Below are 20,511 nucleotides of genomic sequence, written 5' to 3' on the forward strand. Positions count from 1 at the left end.
GGATGTCAAGGCTTTTCGGGAAGGTAGAACTGAGATCAACACAATTTGAAATGAGTTTGCTGGCCCCTTTTCCTTCCAAGTCTTCTAATATCTCTTATCAAATAGGAAAGGTCTTGCTGTGTGCTGCCTGTAGTGGCTGGAATGATACTGTTTGTTGTTGTTGCATGAATGCCGTCAAGTAATTTCTGACTTTTGGCAAACTAAAGGCTTTCACTGGGGCTTTCTTTGGAGGTCTTTAAACAGAGGCTGGATGGCCATTAGGGATGCTTTGATTGAGAGTTCCTGCATGGCAGAATGGGGTTGGACTGGATGGCCCTTGGGGTCTATTCTAACTATAGGATTCCATAAGTCTATGAACGAGGATGACACACCAAGGCCTCATTCCCACTTACAGATAAATTGGTGTGCGATCCGAATCAATGGATCGATTTGACATCGGAGTATGGTTCCCACTACATTTGCCCCGGTCACATTTTGTGGCATCAAAATAACCCACTTGTGGTTCGCATTTACAAATGAATCGATTCAAAATGATTCAGCTCCAGCCGGCCAAAGGGCAGATTTGAATCGATTCGGATCCGCTTGTGGTTCACACTTGCGCTGAATCGATTTGGTGAAAAAGACACAGAAAATAATCAGCATCAAAAAGATGCAGGTTAAATGGGTCTGGAGCATGGCCCTCCTCTTGGAATCGATTTAAGTGGGAACCGGGGTAGTTTGAATCGGTTCAAACTGAATTGCGATCTGGTTTAAAAGGTAGTGAGAATGAGGTCCAAGGGAAACAAGCAGCTGGGGGCTCCCTTGACAGTGGATCCACTCTGTGTTTTAGCCCAAACTTTAAAAATGCTGAATTTTAAGAATGCTGAACCATGCGGTGGGAACTGTAGTCCAATTTCCCCAGCCTGGATGATTTGTAAAATCTGCGCACTCGGCCTTTTGGCTAAGATCAAGTGTAAAATCTGCGCACTCTTGTATTTGTAACAAACACGCAAGCTTATGGTGACTGTCTTTCCCCCTTTCAGGCTGCCCCAAAGGGTTCTTTGGGAAGCACTGCCGGAAGAAATGCAACTGTGCTAACAGGGGACGCTGCCACCGGATTTACGGAGCCTGCCTCTGTGACCCTGGCCTCTACGGACGATATTGCCATCTTGGTAAATGAGTTTTGGAAGGACACTTGCAGACCCTTTAATAACCTTACCTCCCTGTAAAAATGGAGAGCGTTCAATCTTAGGGGCTCTCCAGACCGCCCCGAAAGGGTGAGCTGGAGGCGCCCATTTTTCCTCCGGAGGGACGTCGCAGCAGCTAAACCTAGGTTCTTTTTGGTGCATGTGGGCGACGTCATCAGTGCACCATTGGCGCACTGTGGTGCATCCATGACACAAGCGCACTGCCTGGATGTGCGGATGCTGCACTGCACTTGCGTCATTGATGCGTGCTCTGTGTGGGCAGGGCCACACAGTCATGGCACCACCGGCACAAACTAGGGTTCCAGAGCGTGCAGTTGCTGCGCACTCCAGAACCCTAGAATTGGCGCTGGTATGCCACTTTTGGCCCGTTTGTTTACCTTATTTACCTTTTTCTTGTTTCTCTCTCCTCCTAACAAACCAAAAGAGTCAGGAAATCATAAGTGCAACTATGTATATTTTAATGTTGTATTATTATCATTATTATTATTATTATTATTATTAGAAAGTATGGAAAGGGGTTGGACCTTTGAGCTGTGCGAAAGACATTGTAGTATAAACGTTTGTAAACTTGGGATGGGTCCGCATTGCAGGAATAATCCGGCATGCCACCATTTAAACTGGTGTGGCTCGATACTGTGGAATTCTGGGAACTGTAGTTTGTTGTGGCGCCAGGGCTGAATTATTGCTGCAGTGCGGATGCAGCTATAGTCTACCCCTTTAGGCTGGTGGATACAATAGACAGGCGATGAGTATGAGCATTGGTTGATAGGCTGATGCATACTGAGAAGCGGGGGAAAGCATGTTCATGAGGGGGAAATGTGCATCCAGATATGTCAGTGCCACCTTGCTGTGTTTGTGAGAATGTGCTGTCAATGGGGTTGTTTCAGACCAGAGAAATGCAAGGGGAGGGTGATTATGTTTGTTGGTGTAGACGCACCTTCATTGATGTTTGGTTTGTTGGTTGAAACAGAATCAAGTCTGTCCATCTCTCTCTCTGTCTCAGCTTTACTTATTAATTCCTGTTTTTGTTGTTTGCATTTAAATCGGGTCTTATTTTCCTTTCTTTGGTCTCCCTCTCTACACCAAAACCCTATCTCAGCTTGCCCAAAGTGGGCCTATGGCACCGGCTGCTCCGAGGAATGCCAGTGCGTGCAGCAGCACACCCAGGATTGTGACAAAAAGGATGGCACCTGTCTCTGCAAACCTGGCTACCATGGCAAAAAGTGTCAAGCAAGTGAGTTGCTTTTTGAAACAATAAAATAAAAGAGTATATCAGGAAGGAGCATAGAGAGTTGGCTTGTATGAAACCAGACTGTTGGGTTATTCAGTTCAATATTATCTACACTGGGGTGGACTTCATATAGGCCACATATGGCACACAGGGCTAGTTTTTGGATGCAAATAACCATCACATCAGATCGTGAGTTCGAATGCTTCCCTATATAAAGACGTTTTTAGTTCAGCCTTAAAGTTGGCTAAAGAAGTGGTGGTTCTTAGTTGTATGGAAAGAAGTTTGCAAAAGCGGGGGGCAGCAAAGCAGAACTATTGGAGGCCTTTAGGAACATTGGTTCTACTCTATCTATCTATCTATCTATCTATCTATCTATCTATCTATCTATCTATCTATCTATTTGTTTATTAACCCCCAGTACAGGATTAAATTGGAGACCATTTGTATAGAAAGGAAACTACCAGCAAATGACATCCTCTCTTAGGACCATATTGATTATCCAGTTTGATACAAATGTCATTCTTTTCAGGATGCGACCCAGGCTATTATGGTGCCAAGTGCAAGAGCAAATGCGATTGCCCAGCCAGCGCACCTTGCGATCATGTCAACGGCGAATGTCAAAAGGTCTGTGGTGAGGGCTACCATGGAGAAACCTGCAACCAAGGTGAGATCCATGTGGATGGTTTGGGCAGGACAAAGCTTTGGGTGGTTGTTTGGATGAGATTTCTAGGTGAGGACTCTGAGAACTTGCCTACAGCATTTTGGATCAAGGGAGAAGGGGGTACGATGTGGAAACCTATGAGGTTTGCTTGCTTTAGCAGAAGACCTGTTCATACATGCCCTAGGGAATATATATATATATATATATATATATATATATATGCTCCACAAAATGTCCATAATTGTCCTCCAGTGGTTGTGGGGACATTTTTGCCACATTTCCCATCCATACACCAATTCATAGCCAGAATAAAGTGGACAGTACAGTGCGCCCATGCGCTGTACATGGGTGCACCATACGCGGCTTCAAGCATACGCTGAAGCCACATGGCAATAAAACATGGAACCCTGGGATGTGTGGTTTGTTGTGGCACCAGAGCTCTCTGAGGAAGGATCTCCCCAAACTACAAATCCCAATATTCTATAACATTGAGCCATGCCAGTTAAAGTGGCGTTGAACTGCATTATTTTTGCAGATGCAGCGTGAGTTAGGGCTTTCTCCCAGGTAAACGTGGGCAGGATTGGAGTCATTGGCTGCGTCCGCACTGCAGAAATCAACCAGTTTGAGACCGCTTTAACTGCCCTGGCTCAATGCTAGAGGATCCTGGGAACTGTAGTGTTTGTGAGACATTTAGCCTTCTTGGTCAGAGAGCTCTGGTGCCCCAACAAACTACAATTCCCAGTTCACAGTTTAAACATCTGCAAATTTCTAGCACTGAGCCAGGGCAGTTAAAGGGGTCTCAAACTGGATTATTTCTGCAGTGTGTTTGGACCTATATTACCAAATTGGTCTGCAAGGACTCATATAATTAATGGACAGAAGTTTAATTGAATTGCGCAGAAGGCAAATGCGCATGTAGTGCCATCTTCTAATTTCTGTCTCTTCATTTATGGCCATGGATGCTTGACCTCTTAGGAAGAGTTGCAGTTTTAGTAACCAAAAGCAAGAAATCCTTTCTCGTCTCCGATTTTTCACATGACGGAGCAATTTGGCCGACGAGGAGGAAAGATGATGGAGGAGGTTTGGAAGCCTGTAAAAAGAAGGTAGTAGGAGTTTTTAAGCCCGCGGGGAAGTCTTACAGGAAATAACATACATTTTTTTACGGCAATGTTGGGTTCTGGGCTTGGATGCGAAATCTGGAAGCGATTAAAAATGAAGAAGCGCATCTGTCAGTAATTAACCAAAAGGAAAGAATGCACAGAAATGATGCCGCCGTTGCCTTAGATCTCTAGATTGGTGTTTCTTCCCCGTGAAACAAATGTAGAACACAAACTACAAAGAAATTAATGTTGTAAGCTGCCTTCAGTCCCAGTCTTGGAAGAAGAGCGGGATATAAATAAATGCAACAACAAAAGCAACAACAATAATAATAATAATTAATGTTACTTTACAGAATGTCCTGAAGGGAAGTTTGGGGTGAACTGCCTACAGTCCTGTACCTGCAATGGTTCACCTTGCAGCCGATTCAATGGCCAATGTCACTGTGTCCCTGGCAAGACTGGCATGGATTGTGCCCAAGGTAAGTGTGTTCAAATGTCTCTGGTGCCGAAGCTTAAAGGAGCCAGATTGCAAAGAGGAGCAGATGAAAAATTTTCACACAAGAAGGTGGAGGGTGTCAGAATAGAGATATCTCCCCCTCCGGAATCTATGTTTACCATTATTATTATTGTTGCTGTTGTTGTTGTTGTTAATTTCTATCCCGCCCTTTTCCTAGTGCTGGCACTCAGGGCAGCTTACAACATTAATTATGTGTCTAAGTGACATAATTAATGCATCTTTCCAGGGAGGGCCATTTTCCATCTACCTTAAAAGAGGCAATGGTAAAACCGGTGTTGAAAAAGCCTCCCCTGGACCAAAACAACTACAGGCCAGTCTTTCTTTTACCATTCCTGAGAGGGCTGTGGCCATTCAACTCCAAGCAGTCTTGGATGAAATGGATTATCTAGATCCATTTCAAACCAGATTTGGGACGGGACAGATGATTTCTGTCTGGGCATCGACAAAGGAAGTGTGACCCTGTTGGTGCTCTTGGACCTCTCAGTGGCTTTCAATACCATTGACCATGGCATCCTTCTGGAAGGCCTGAGAGAGCTAGGCATCGGGGGCACTGCACTCCAGTGGATCCGGTCCTATCTCTTGGGCAGATTCCAGATGGTGATGCTGGGAGACAGTTGCTGTTCTAAATGGGAGCTAAAATTTGGTGTCCCTCAGGGTGCCATTCTGTCTCCTACCAGTGATGGTGAACCTTTTACAGACCAAGTGCCCAAACTGCAACCCAGACCCCACTTATTTATTGCAAAGTGCCACGTCCCTCTGGCTTTCTAGTAAGAAACTCTGGCAAACTGTGTGCTAGGGTGACATCATGTGTGCCCACAGAGAGGGCTCTGAGTGCCACCTCTGGAACGCATGCCATAGGTTCGCCATCACTGTATGCTATTTAACATTTACATGGGGCAGGGTGTTAGCAGTATGCTGATGGCACCCAGATATTCTCAGATTGCTGCAGTGACTAAGGATGGCATCTGTCCTCTGAATGAATGTCTTAAGGTGGTAATGGACTAGATGAGGGAAAACTGACTCAAACTAAATTCTGATAAGATGGAAGTATTCGCCATAGGAATATCCTCCCACCCTGAGGCCTTGCCATTCAACAACAGAACAATACACAGATTAATATGGAAATCACTCCTCCCAACCCAAGATCACACAGTATATATATATACCCCACTCTCTTCCATGCCAGCATTCTCTGAAAATGCCAGCCACAGATGCCAGTGAAACATCAGGAATAAACTTTTCTAAAACATGGCCGCATAGCTCGAAAAACCCACAAAAAAGAATTAGAGGAAAAGCATTTCCACATTGGGTAGACGTCCAATGTCTTTCTCTTTTCTTGGCTTCAGATTGCCCTGCAGGTCACTGGGGACAAGGCTGCCAGGAGATCTGCCCAGACTGTAAGAACAATGGCCGCTGCGACCCTACCACCAGTGTGTGCCTCTGCACTCCTGGATATACAGGCAGCCTTTGTCAGGATGGTGAGCAGCCCTTTTCTTCTTACTTGGTTCTGAAGAAGTGGTGCTCAGCTGCAGAATACCAGTTAGTGATTATATGGCAGACTTGTGCCAGGGACTCCTCTGGTTGCTAATGCCCAGATAGGGAATAATAATAATAATAATAATAATAATAATAATAATAATACATTTTATTTATAGACCGCTATTCCGCAATGATCATAGCGGTGCACAGTAAAAAATTGCAGTACAATACAAAATACAATGCGACAGTTAAAGGAGGGAGAAGTCTCGTCCTTCAGGCAGTCCCTGATGTTGCTGGGTCTGCCTGATCGCTCCCTTTGAGGCCGAGATGACAGAAGAAGGAACAGCCATCAACCCTCCCATCACCCCACAGGTTTGCATTCTTCTTAGTGGTTCAGATCTTGGCTACAGTTACTCATTTGGAAAAGGTAAAGGCAAAGGCAGCCCCTTGACATGAATATCTAATCGTAACTGACTGTAGGTGGCAGTGCCCATCTCTGTTTCTAAGCTGAAGAGCTAGTGTTGTTCAAAGATGAATCCACTGCCAGCATGACTGCACCAAAACACTGTTACCTTCCCACCAAAGTAGCACCTATTTAATCTACTTGTATTTGCATGCTTTTGAACTGCTAGGTTGGCAGAAGCTGGGACTAGTGAAAGGAACTCATCCCCCCATGTGGCACTTGAACCTCAAACTGCCAAACTTCTGATCTTCCGATCATCAGACTTGGCGTCTTAACCACTAAGCCACCACATCCCATTACTCATTTGGAAACCCCCTGAAAAAGGCTTGTGTGGGAGCATTAGTTTGATAGCGCACTAAAGCAAAGCCAAGGCAACAAAAAACACTGTTTTGATGGCCTTCCAGTTGTTTTGGACTTCTGCCCCCCGGATCCCAAACCATTGGCCAAGAAGCGTAAGGCTTCTAGGAGCTGAAGTCTAAAATACCCGGAGGACCAGTGTTTGGGGATTGCTGCTCCAAAATATAATGGGAAGGATCCTTTATCATCCTTCACTCCCAACAGTCGGAGAGTGAGAGATGGATGTTGAGACTGCACAACAAGAACGGTTTTGGCTCTTTGAGACTTTGCATGGTTGCTTTTTAATCCCCTGCCTTTGCTTTGTAGTGTGTCCGCCTGGTTTATTCGGTCAAGATTGTCAACTGCATTGCAACTGTGGGAATGAAGGATACTGCCATCCCGAGACGGGGAAGTGCAGCTGTGCCTCAGGATGGACTGGCTACAATTGCCAAAGAGGTATTACGTCTCTTCTGTTGCTGTCATGTAAAGTGTATTCTCCATCTGAGATGGGCATCATTCATATAAATGCGTGTACACACGCGCACACCAAAGGACATGTCTCTGAAGCAAATGTTTTGGTTCTGCACACTGGTGCAAAGCAACTGATGCTAGAACAAGGAGTAATGTGGCCCAATGCTTGCAGAGGTAGAGGAACACTATGGATACGATGTCACTCTCCAAAGCTTTGTACATGTAGGAGTTGCTTTACTGGGTCACACTAGAAAACCACTGTGTTCCAATCCTCTGGAGCACAAGGTGTAGGATCACAGCATCACAAAACTGGAAGGAACCACAAATAACTCTGCCCCCCACCAACCATATTTAAAGTGCAATCTGGGGAGGTTCAACCCGCCATGGATGTCTTTGATGAATTGAGGCTTCTTTGGAAGGCAGAAGAGGGCAAGTGGCAGGACTTGCTGCCACCTTGGCTACTGAGCTATAGCATTTTTAATAGGGATTTGCAAGCCTTGTTTGCAGTCTCTCTGTATCACAAGCCTTCCAGTCCCTATAAAAATGGTATAGAGGTAGCAGCAAATAATCTGGAAATAGCTTTTTGTGAGTTTTTCAGGCTATGTGACCATGTTCTAGAGAAGTTTATTCTTGACGTTTCGCCAGCATCTGTGGCTTGCATCTTCAGAGAATGCTGGCATGGAAGAGAGTGGGGTATACACTCCATATACTCACTCACTTCCATGCCAGCATTCTCTGAAGATGCCAGCCACAGATGCTGGCGAAACATCAGGAATAAATTCCTCTAGAACATGACCACATAGTCCGAAAAGGATAATAAGGATAATAGTGATAGAAACAACACTTGCACCAAAGTCTAACCTTTCCCCTTTCAGCTTGTGGTGCTGGCCGCTGGGGTCCCGATTGTGCCAACACCTGCAACTGCAGCAACAGTGATGGGAACTGCAATGCCATGACTGGGCAGTGTCTCTGTGAGGCTGGCTATACTGGGATCCGCTGTGATCAGAGTGAGTGCTGTCTTAGATGTTTTCCTGTTGAACATTTGGCACATTACTTGTGCTTAGAGTGTAGAGATGGCATAAGATGTCACTGCAGATTGGCTGCAACCTCCCTTTTCGGCAACTGCTCCCAGATTATGGAATGGCCTGCCAGATGAGTGCTTTGGATTAGGACTCTGGAGCTACTGCCACGCAGCAGAATTAATGAAGCTTGACACCACTTTAACTGTCATGGCTCCATCCTATGGAATCCTGGGATGTGTAGTTTGTTGTGGTACCAGAGCTCTCTGACGGAGAAGGCCAAATGGCTCACAAAAGGACAAATCCCAGAATTTCATAGCATTGAGCCATTCCATTGGTTTCAAACTACATTATTTCTGCAGTATAGATGCAGCCTTGGAGATATATTATAAACCCACTTTTGTAGTAGGTTCATGCAACCAATTTCTACTCCAGCTAACTGCTCATTTGCAATTACAGACGGCTCTGTTTTCACGGGGGATCCATTCTGGACCCGCCGCGTGAAAACGGAGACTCGACAAAATTCAAGATCTATAGGCTTGAATTGGGCACATGCCCATGAGTGCTCATAGGGTGTGCGCCATGGAGGCGCACCCATTTGAAAGTAACAGAGGTCGCCCCTCCATGAATATTTAAGACCGCGGCTCTCAAGTCCACGAGAATGGAGGGACAACTGTATTGTGCACTGCTTTGAAATCTCCAAATAAAAGTGGCCTATGGATATTCTTAAATCTAAATCTAAAATCGGGTTCTTAAAAGGAGTAGCAGAGTGCCCCCAAATGTCATGCAATTCAGATGGAAAACACCAAAGTTACAGAGCGAATGAGTCTTCCGACGAAAGCACCGGGAAGAAAACGAATGGGAATGGAAATGTAAGAATGAGTTATGAAAATGAATGCAAGATCAAATGAACAGAAAGATACATAAGTGAAAATGGCAATGCTAGAAATGAATGGATTAACTTTCTTATACAACTCTACCAAAACAGCTAGTTAGGCTTGCAAAAGATGGCAGTCCCTTAGGCTGGTTTTGTTTCATGTCAACTGGCATTGGCAAACCAGCCCATTTACAGTCCTTTTCCCTTTTGTCTCCTTGTTGTGTTTTGTTTTTCCCAAGAGTGTCCTGAAGGGTGGTTTGGTCTGAATTGCCGACACAGGTGTCAGTGTGACAACGCGGCCATCTGCGATCATGTCAGCGGAGCCTGCGCATGCGCTCCTGGCTGGAGGGGGACATTTTGTGAGAACAGTAAGTCACCTGAAGCTGGGCCTTGGGTTGCTCATAATCCATATTTTTACTACAAGTTGGGTCTCTCTTATCTGGAATGCTGAAATCTGAAATTTCAGCCCTTCGTATCCATTGATTCCTTATCCATAGATTCAACGACCCACAACAAAGTATATACAGTGGGTCCTTGTTATCCGCTGTGGTTTGATTCCAGGACCCTCCATGGATAACTAAATCCATGGATGCTCAAGTCCCATTAAAGGCAATGCCATAGCAAAATGGTATCCCTTATATAATATGGAAAATCAAGGTTTGCTATCTGGAATTTATACTTGTTTGGAATATTTTCAGTCAGTGGATGCTTGAATCCATAGATTAAAAAAATCCATGGATAAGGAGGTCCAACTGTATAAACTACTCAACAGTGTTTTGCGGCATTACACTCATGTAATAACAAATATATCTCATAGTGAACAATATCCCCTTTCAACAGCCTGCCCTGATGGGTTTTATGGGATGGAGTGTCGGCGCACTTGCCAGTGCCTGAATGGTGCCCACTGTGATCCTGTGACCGGACGCTGCACTTGTCCTGCGGGCTGGATTGGCCCAAATTGCAACCAAAGTAAGTGCCCCATGGTATCAAATATTAGAGTTTCTTGCCACATTGCTCTACCAGCTGGCTACAAAAGATCCTGCGGTGAGCATAGGCATGCACATGAACTTCCACCCGTATGTCCGTTTCCTTTGCAGCTTGTCCGGATCACCGCTATGGGGAGAACTGCAGCCAGGAATGCAGCTGTTTGAATGGGGCTACTTGTGACCATGTCAATGGGGAGTGCCTCTGTGCCCCTGGATGGAGGGGAGACACCTGCCTGCAAGGTATTCTACCAGCTAGTACCTGGATCCTTATTATCATCTCTCACCTTGCTCAGTGCACCACATCTCTCTGAAACAAAAGGCCGCTTTGCAAAGCTTTCTGAAACTGGTGCAACCATTTCTGGCCTTTCCTCCCCAGAACGCCATGGAAAAATGCTAGTCTGGGGCTTAGTGGAGGACGCAGCATCTTCTGTGTGAAGTCGAAGGCTTTCATGGCCAGCATCTATAGCTTTTTGTGGGTTTTTCGGGCTATGGGGCCATGTTCTTGAAGAGTTTATTCTTGACATTTTGCCGGCATCTGTGGCTGGCATCTTGAGAGAGCAAGTGTCTCTGAAGATGCCAGCCACAGATGCCGGCGCAACATCAGGAATAAACTCTTCAAGAACATGGCCACATAGCCACAAAAAACTGCAGCATCTTCTTTTTCTCCTATTTTGCTCAAGAGGAAAGGAAACCTGGGTAGAGGGGAAGCTGGAGTAAAGTTTCACCTTTGAGAAAAGGTTGAAAAATTCTCCTACTCCTGGGAGGAATTCAGTGGCTATCCCATTTCTGTACTCAGAAAGAAAGTTGAGTGTTGCAAGAAAGCCATTTGGACACGGCTTTGCATCTTGTCAGTGTCCTCAAGCTATTGGCTCCCAGTTCCTGGTGAGTTTCCAGGAAAGAAAGAAACCATTGTACCCAACAGACACAGATTTTATTAATTGTTTTCTTTCTTTATTAACAGATATGGGGCAAGTCCCCCCCCCCATCATGAAAAGTATTCCTTTACACCATTTGTCTAATGAAGGTCCAGTACAGACTGGCCTGAGACCGATATTAGGGCTCCGTAGGGCTGGATGTCCATACACACGCAGCCCTACTTTTGGCACCCATGTGCCATCTTGCTGTGCCCCTGTCCACATGGGGCATCTGAGCACCCAAACAGCACTTGCAGGAAGCGTTGTCAGTATGGCGCACGAGCCAAGAGTGCCTCCTTTGGGGGGAACGTGTTGGTGCCACACTATGTGGCTGGTGCAGCACCAATAAGCAGCATGAAGCCACCCAACTGTATCCCCCCAAAGTTAGAACTAAAGTCAGTGCCCCTGTTCCCTAGCATATGCCAAGGCCTCAAAGCTGTTCTCCCATCTCTTGCGGTCTCAAACAATTCTGTTAATAGATTTTGTGGGTTGTTCAGGCTATGTGGCCATGTTCTGGAAGGGTTCATTCCAGATGTTTCACCAGCATCTGTGGCTAGCATCTTCAGAGAAGCTCTGTTACTTTTCTCGTGTGTCTGAGATGACCTTCTGGAACATTTTTGTCGTGCCACATTTCTTCCCTATTTCTTTTCACGTTCCGCTATACAACCCATGAAGCCCGTGGTCAAATTGGTCAAGACTTGCATTCCGAAGTTTTGATATAGTTTGATCCCCCTGCTGCCAATTTTAGTTCAGTTCTGATTGGTTGTTGTTATTATTATTATTACTACTATTATTTCTTGAAGTGTGTCCAGATGGCTTCTACGGAGCAGGCTGCCAACAACCATGCCTCTGTCAACATGGCGGGACGTGTGACCCAGTCACTGGGCGCTGTACATGCCCCGAGGGTTGGACTGGATTGGCCTGCGAACTGGGTAAGAACTTCTTCCAAAGGATCCAAGAACCCGTCAGAACAAAGCAGAACTTTCCCCTGGACTTAGGATTTCTGAGATGAATGCAGAAACATGGTGGGATAGATTTATGGGTGATCACAACATTAAGTAATATGGATGAGGAATTTATTTGCTCATCTGTGGCTTCACCACTAAGTTCTTTATCACATCAGCCACAGTTGGGTTAGTATAAGAGAGCAGACCCATACCAATTTGCAAATACTGTATATACTCATGTATAAGTATTGACCCCAAAAACCTAGGTCACCTTATCCAAAGGTCAATGTAAACACTATACTTTAAGTCTTTTTAAAAAGGGAATCCTTGGTGAAAGGCAACAGTGCAATCCATCCTGGAAGCACTGCGCTCCCTCTACTCTCTCTTCCATCCAGCCATAAGAGTGAGCACAAAGAGTTATGGCTCCCATGATGTTCTAGGTTCTTTGGCATTGTTTTCCTTTGCTTCATCATTTAGATCCTTTGTTGCATGCCCCTATGTTTTACCCTCAACTTATCCAAGGGTCATATCAAAATCCATAATTTGGCCTCCAAACTTGCCCTCGACTTATACATGAGGTCAACTTATAGTTGAGTATATATGGTAGCCATTATCTGACTTCTCTGGAATACGGCAAATGCACTGCTTTGGTGATCTATGGTTCCAGGTACTCTTTTCTGCACATCCTCCTTAACTCTGCATTCCTGCCCTATGTCCTATTAAGCGTACCTTTGGGTGTTTTGTTTTTAACACAGTTGCAGAATTAGAATCATAGAATCATAGAGTTGGAAGAGACCCCAAAAAGGGCCATCCAGTCCAACCCCATTCTGCCATGCAGGAACTCCCAAACAAAGCATCCCCAGGTGGCCATCCAGCCTCTGTTTAAAGACCTCCAAGGAAGGAGACTCCACTACACTCCAAGGAAGGAGTGTCTTCCACTGTTGAACAGCCCTTACTCTCAGGATGTTCTTCCTAATGTTGAGCTGCAGCTTGCATCCATTGTTCCAGGTCCTGTTCTCTGGAGCAGCAGAAATCAAGCTGGCTCCATCCTCCATAAGACATCCCTTCAAATACTTAAACAGGGCTATCATATCACCTCTTAACCATGTTTTTTTCTCAGTTAGCATTTTGAAATCGTGGGATCCTGCCACTCACTTCTCCCCTCTGAAATGATTTCTTTCCCTTAGAATGTCCCCAGGGAAAATATGGGCACGAGTGCCAAGAAAGCTGTGGCTGTCTTCACGGGGGACTGTGTGACCTGCAGACTGGGCATTGCCATTGCCGCACCGGCTGGACTGGAGAGAAGTGCCAAAGCCGTAAGTAAAAAGAACCATAGCATATTCTATTATTGATGGTAACTACTCATGTATAAGTCTAGAAATTTGATCCCCAAAAACCTGGGTCGACTTATCCACGGGTCGATGGTCTTTGAAGTCAAACAACATCAGGGCTTTGTAGGCATTGGGGCAAAGTGTAGTGTGAACCATGCTCCGCTGCTGAACTGATCCTCGATTCGGTTCGCAAAGCGCTTTCTTTGTAAGTGGGAATGAGGCCTTGGAGAGCTGATGGCTCCCCGCCACTGATCTAAGAGGACCCATCCAGTTTCAAGATTTTTCGGGTATCCTTCATTGGGAACTTGCCAAAGCAAACTATAGCTGGCAGGGCCTGCAATCTGGTTTCAGTTATCCACCCCTTTCCCAAAAAGGACTCCTTCCAAAAGCCCAGTTTGGTGACATTCCCTGGCTTCTACCCACTCCGTGTTTGCCTTGGAGGGCAGCCATTCATCCTTCTGTCCGGGGCGCGAGCCAAATAATAAAGCTTGAATGGATCTGGCATGTCTTTGCGGGGTGGCCCCATTTGTAGTAAGATGAGCAACACTCCTTGGGTTACCGACTGTGCCATTTGGAAACAGGGACTCCTGGGATTTAGCCAAACTATACCAGTCCCAGTGTTGATTTTTGCCATGATTTAGCTTCATGGTGGAAAAGTTAGAACCAGTTCCAAAACATTATATGGGTTATGTATGCATGCATTTATTATTATTATTATTAACCTTTATTTATGAAGCGCTGTAAATTTACACAGCGCTGTACATGCAATCTTTTTAGTTAGACGGATCCCTGCCCTCGGGCTTACAATCTAAAAAGACATGACACAGAAGGAGAAGGGAGTGGTGGAGGGAAAGGGTAAGAGGTCCAGCAGTTCCTCTCTACCTCCAAGGCCTGGACCAAGGCAGATGGACTGGAGGGAGGGCGAGGCTTCATAATGGATGGTTAATCTTCTTCCAGGGGAAATACATACTCTCAAGTAGGATAATGCATATACAGTACATAGCAATACAGGAAATGGTTCAATAAACAGGCACCACAAGAACATCAAATAGTAAGCGACAATTATGCAATGCCTGGGAAGGCTTCTCTGAACAGGATGGTTTTCAACTCCGTTTTGAAGCTGGTTAAAGAAGTGATGGCTCTTGCTTGTGGGGGAAGAAGGTTCCCGGAGTGAGGGGCAGCGAGTGAAAAGGGGCGAATCCGGGATGGGGCAGAGGAAATCCTGGGCTGAGACAGCAGACCTTGACTGCTAGAATAGAACGGAGGGCCCGAGTGGAAAGGTGAGGAGAAAGAAGGTCTGATAAGTCGGGAGGGGCCAGTCCATGGAGGGCTTTAAACGTTGACAGCAGGAGCTTATACTGAATGCGGAAAGGGAGGGGGAGCCAGTGAAGGGAAGCCAACACAGGAGAGATGTGGTCAGAGCGGTGGGTGGAAGTGATAATGCGTGCAGCTGAATGCTGAACAGAGATTAAAGGACGGAGGTGAGAAAGAGGAAGCCCAGCCAGGAGGACGTTACAGTAATCCAGTCGGGAGATCACTAGGGCATGGACCAGGATCTTGGCAGTAGAGGCGGAAAGATATGGTCGGATTTTGGCAATATTATACAAAAAGAATCTACAAGCCTTGGATGTGGTCTGGATCTGAGGGATACATGACAGAGAAGAATCAAAGATGAAACCAAGACTGCGGGCTTGCTGGTATAAAGGAATCAATTAATTAATAAATACCAGTTAAGTTTCCCTTGTCCAGAATGCATCGGACCCAAAGTGTTTTTGATTTCAAAGTTTTTCGAATGCACCTTTGCATACGCACCATGCAATGCATATACGACCCATATCTAAACACAGACTTCAATTTTGGTTTTATATGTGCTTTATATACCTAGTCTGGATGTAATTTTATACAGCGGGCCCTTGCTAGCCACTGCGGTTTGGTACCAGGACCTCACTGTGGATACAAAAATCCAAGGAACCTCAAGCCCCATGAAATGCGATGGCACAGTGAAATGGGGTCCCTTCTACAAAATGGCAAAGTCGAGGACTAACCCAGCTTGGATTTAACCCGTTTACGGTTAGCCCTCCGTATCCACGGATGTTTTTATCCGCGGATTCAAGTGTCCACTGATTGGAAATACTTTAAAACATATATATATATATATATATATATATATATATATATATATGCATCCATAAGCAAACCTTGATTTTGCCCTTTTATATAAGGGACACCATTTTACTGTGCCTTTATATTTAATGGGACTTGAGCATCTATGGATTTTGATATCCAAGGGAGGTCATGGAACCAAACCCCAGCAGATACTTAGTCTGTCTATCTGTCTACCTATCTATCTATCTAGATAGATAGATAGATAGATAGGTAGATAAGATAGAATCTATCTATCTAATCTATCTATCATCTATCTATCTATCTATCTATCTATCTATCTATCTATCTATCTATCTATCCATCCATCCATCTCTCTTTTTATCTATCTATTCCGTCTGTCTGTCTATTTAATCTATCTAATTATTCTATCTATCTATCTATCTATCTATCTATCTATCTATCTATCTATCTATCTTTCTATCCATCCATCTCTCTCTCTCTCTCTTTATCCATCTATTCTGTCTGTCTATTTATCTAATTTTTCTATCTATCTATCATCTATCTATCTATCTACCTCATCTGTCTGTCTATCTAATATCTATCTATCTATCATCTATCTATCTATCTATCTATCTATCTATCTATCTATCTATCTATCTATCTGAATGGGTCTGTCCTGTCCTTGGACTCCATGTGGAATTGCTTCTACTCCTTCACTGATCTCCTGCATCTCATGATCTTCAACCTGTAAGATCCTGCAGAGAGCTAGTGCCTAAGAGCCCCCCCCCCCCCAAATAAAAACTCTAGTACACTGTTCTTAATACTGTGGTGCACTGGGATATCTTGCATGATGCTCTGTTGTGCACGCATCGTCACAATTTTCTAACATGGTTGTGCATCGTGTCAGTGTCATACATAGCTCAGTCCTCGTGAAGTTGTGTATGAGACACTGGGATGCAAAATTTTAGTGGATGTGTGTATTCGTATCATGCATGCAATACACATGGCTGTATTGCCTGAGCCTTTTGGTAAGAGAAGGACAACACACTACAATATGTTGGCCCCATTCATTACGTGTCCAATTTGTTTGTGCAATTTTTTAAACGTCGGAGCTCTATTTGTGTCTTTTTGGATCTGATGACAGATAGAACAGAAAAATGTCCAACTACTGGAGCAAATCTTGCTAAATACTCTGGATCAGGGTGATATTGTCCTGGCATGCAAACCTCGCTGGCTGGGGCCAGGAATAACACTTCCAGTTGTGTTTGGCACTGCTTCAGGGAGAGCATTTCACACTCGAGTAAGTTGAGAGAGAGAGAGAGAGAGAGTTGATGCAAAACATGGTTTGATTTGCAACTCTTGCAGCTTCCTCTCTTTCTGCCCCAGTCAGCAGCACTTGCTTAGGCCTCCGGATGCCAGCTTCTTTGCTGGACCTTTTCTCTGGCACAGTTTCTGCAGAGTGTCGTCTATCTTCAAGGCTCCCAAAGCAGAATAGAGTGGCACTATGACTTCCCTTGATCTAGACACTACACTTCTATTGATGCAGCCTAAAATCGCATTGGCCTTTTTAGCTGCCGCATCGCACTGTTGACTCATGTTCAACTTGTGGTCTACTTGGACTCCTAGATCCCTTTCACATGTTTCACACTTTTCCTAGCATCATTGACTTTTCAAATGAGTCCTGCCTTCTCATAATGTGTCCAAACTAGGAGAGCCACAGTTTAATTGCCTTGGCTTCCAAGGAGGGTTCAGAGTCAGTCTATTCTAAAACCCATTTGTTTGTCCTTTTGGCTGTCCATGGTGTTTGTAACACTATCCCCCAGCATTTGTTGTTGTTGTTGTTGTTGTTGTGTGCCTTCAAGTCCTTTCCGACTTATGGTGACCCTAAGGGTTTTCTTAGCAAGTTACTCCAGAGCGGTTTTGCCATTGCCATCCTTTGAGGCTGAGAGAGTGCGACTTGCGCAAGGTCCCCCTGTGGGTTTATCCCCAAAAGGGTAACTCCTTTTACATTTAAATTGTATATTGATAGATTTTAATATGCTTGTACTGCTTCTACTTGTATTGTTTTATACGTGTTGTTCGCTGCCTTGAGTCCCTATGTTGGGAGAAAGGCAGGGTATAAGATGATGATGATGATGATGATGATGATGATGATGATGACGACTCCATATACCAGGCCTCTTGCCCTTCCTTACAGTGTCCCCCATTGAATGATTTTGCTAAGCAACTCAGGGCCCTACTACGCTCATAAAACAAAAAACATCATGGCCCTAACATGGACCTCCAAGTCCAACTAATGCATTGAAAAGGATAAAATATATGCTATTAGGACAAAGCGCATAGGCCTAAATAATTTGCATCCTTGAATCGTAGGTCGACGCTTAGGCAAACCTCATTGATTCAATGGAACTGTTCTAGTTAGGACTAACCATTGGATTGCATCCACAGCCCTTTCCCCCTTTGACCGAACACAAAAGATGCCGTCCAAATGGAGAAATTGGCTGGCGAAGGCGAAATCTAGGAGGAAAGGGGAAAGAAAAGATTTGGAAGTCACTCAAAGGTTCAGCTATTTTAAATAGGGATTCCTGTAAACCTCCTATAAAAGGGCTTTCTTGCCCCTTTTACCTTAAAATTGGCACGGATCACCTACTTTTCCTACACAGCCAAGTTTCAGATCAATCTGTCGGGTCGATTTCTAAGCAAGTGCCGTAATACCTATCCCAGCTCCAACTCCTAGTTATTCAAGCAGAGTGTGATTCAACTATAGCCTTGTATTATATTGCATTTTATCCTCCCAGCCTTTCACAGAAGAAAGCTTCAAGAGCTATGCTTTGCCTTAGACAACATTGTAGATTCCATGAAAACATCATTAGTTGTTGTTGTTGTTGTGTGCCGTCAAGTCATTTCCGACTTACGGCGGCCCTAAGGCACATTCAAAGCATCTCAAATAAAGCAAAAATGATTATCACACGCAATTGCGGAAATAATCACTTTATCCGTTTAAATAATCACTTGATTCTTTTTGCTTTTGGGACGTCAGCAACAACGCATTTCTGATATCACTTATCGGATATCACTTATCGGAAGCGCATTGTCGCTGAAATCCCGAATGTAAAAAGATGCACGTCAGTGCTTCTTTGTGACCACTTTAATGGTGGGTTTTGCGCGACGTCATTTCGCGGAATGACGCAGTTTTTCCGGGATGTTCATGGGATAAAATCCTTTGTGTGATCAACCCTTTCAGTGGGTTTCATGGCTGAGTTGGGAATCGGACCCAGCGCTATGCTGAAGGGGTCTCAAACTGGATTACTTCTACAGTATGTTTTGGACCATGGTTGGGTTTTTATCCACTTGCAGTCATTGAACAGACATGGAAGTAGAAATCTGAGAGCAACGATATGCTGAAACTAGATTATTTTGGGATACCTGCATTGGCACATATGTACTTGATGTGATATCTTGGAGGTGGGACCTGAGTCTAAACACCAAATTCATTTACGTTTCACCTACACCTTATATAGGTGACCTGAAGGTAGTTTTATACAATGTTTTTAATGTTGAACGAAACAAAGTTTGGGTATGCTGAACCATCGGAAAGCAAAAGGGTCACTCTCTTTGCATTGATAATAATTATCCTTTTGTGACTTTCTCTTCCCTCTGCAGCTTGCCCCGAGGGTACCTATGGAGAACAGTGCAAGGAGTCGTGTGACTGTGAGCATGGCGTCCCGTGCCATCACATCACTGGGGCCTGCGACTGCCCGCCAGGATGGCGAGGGCATCGCTGTGAGAAAGGTAAGCGGGCTAACACCCATTTTGAAAGGACTTGGGGGTCCCGAGAGAAGCATAAAGTTGAGCTTGGATGTAGCTGTTCTAAGCAGGTAAGTAAGAATGAACAAATCTTATCGATGCAGCACAGTGCGAGGGCTGCCATTAGTCATTGGGAGAGACCCCCAAGGGCCATGCAGTCCAACCCCATTCTGCCATTCAGGAACTCACCATCCAAACACCCCCGATGGATGGCCATCCATCCTCTGCTTAAAGACTTCCAAAGAAGGACTTCTACTTGAAGCCACATTGCAACAAAATAAAACCATCCATCCCTGCAGTCTATCCCACTTTCAACAGATTTGCAAGATGCAAAGATCATTTGCGTTGATCTTGCTCTCCCTTCTAATGTTTTTAAAAATGGCCCGATACCTCTTCTTTGTCCCAGCCTGAGTAGGCACCTCGAATCAATGAATTCATAGGAGTTTTGTAGGCAAGGAATACTCTGAGTTGGTTTTGCCAGCTCCTTCTTCTGAAATACAGCCTATAGCGCCTGCTATTTGGTGGTGGCTTCTCATCAAAGTACTAACCAGAGATGACCCTGCTTAGCTTCCAAGATCAGAGTGAATCTGGTGGTTTTTAGGATAGCATACCCTATTTCCTTAGAATAGCATCCATGATCCCTTCCAACACATACACTTTGCTGCCTCCGTTTCTCCATCCAAGGTGCCCTCTGTCTTGCTGTTGAAATAGGACCGTCCTGAATTCTGGTTAAAACCAAGGAATGGATCCATCATAAACATTGCACTTAGGGTGAAAAGTATTATGGGGGGGACAGCCAGACCCACATGGAAAGGGCATGGGCTTTCCTCCAAACAGAAGTTGGCTTCTGAGTATCTTCTGAGTTGGAAGACCACCCAGCCAGGGGTGGATGGCGTCTATAGCAAATTAAAGCCTTTTTCTTCCTCCCCAAAGGCTCCAAAAACAACACTACTTTTACAGATCGTCTCTGGCTGTTAATGTGGAGCTTGGAAAGTTACGCTCCCGAAGTCATTTGTTTGCTTGGTCACTACAGGGTTTAATTCTGGGGTTTGTAGTTTGGTGAGGCACCAGCACTCTTT

At 44.8% G+C, this 20,511-nt stretch overlaps 1 protein-coding gene across 1 annotated transcript in view; it reads left to right on the forward strand.

Moving 5' to 3' along the window:
- Positions 1-20,511, forward strand: part of LOC149307747 (uncharacterized) — a 141,175-nt gene that overhangs the window by 105,360 nt on the left and 15,304 nt on the right. Inside the window, exons 16-28 of the mRNA XM_089536802.1 lie at positions 1,023-1,151; positions 2,287-2,421; positions 2,948-3,082; positions 4,533-4,658; positions 6,043-6,174; positions 7,302-7,430; positions 8,321-8,452; positions 9,581-9,709; positions 10,182-10,310; positions 10,439-10,567; positions 12,045-12,173; positions 13,376-13,504; positions 19,289-19,417. Coding sequence (XP_089392928.1) covers positions 1,023-1,151; positions 2,287-2,421; positions 2,948-3,082; positions 4,533-4,658; positions 6,043-6,174; positions 7,302-7,430; positions 8,321-8,452; positions 9,581-9,709; positions 10,182-10,310; positions 10,439-10,567; positions 12,045-12,173; positions 13,376-13,504; positions 19,289-19,417 — 1,692 coding nt within the window. The remainder of the gene's footprint in view (positions 1-1,022; positions 1,152-2,286; positions 2,422-2,947; positions 3,083-4,532; positions 4,659-6,042; positions 6,175-7,301; positions 7,431-8,320; positions 8,453-9,580; positions 9,710-10,181; positions 10,311-10,438; positions 10,568-12,044; positions 12,174-13,375; positions 13,505-19,288; positions 19,418-20,511) is intronic.

This window comes from Sceloporus occidentalis, unplaced genomic scaffold, assembly GCF_023333645.1.
Source record: "Sceloporus occidentalis isolate IW3139 unplaced genomic scaffold, rSceOcc1.0.p SCAF_8, whole genome shotgun sequence".
Taxonomy (NCBI): domain Eukaryota; kingdom Metazoa; phylum Chordata; class Lepidosauria; order Squamata; family Phrynosomatidae; genus Sceloporus; species Sceloporus occidentalis.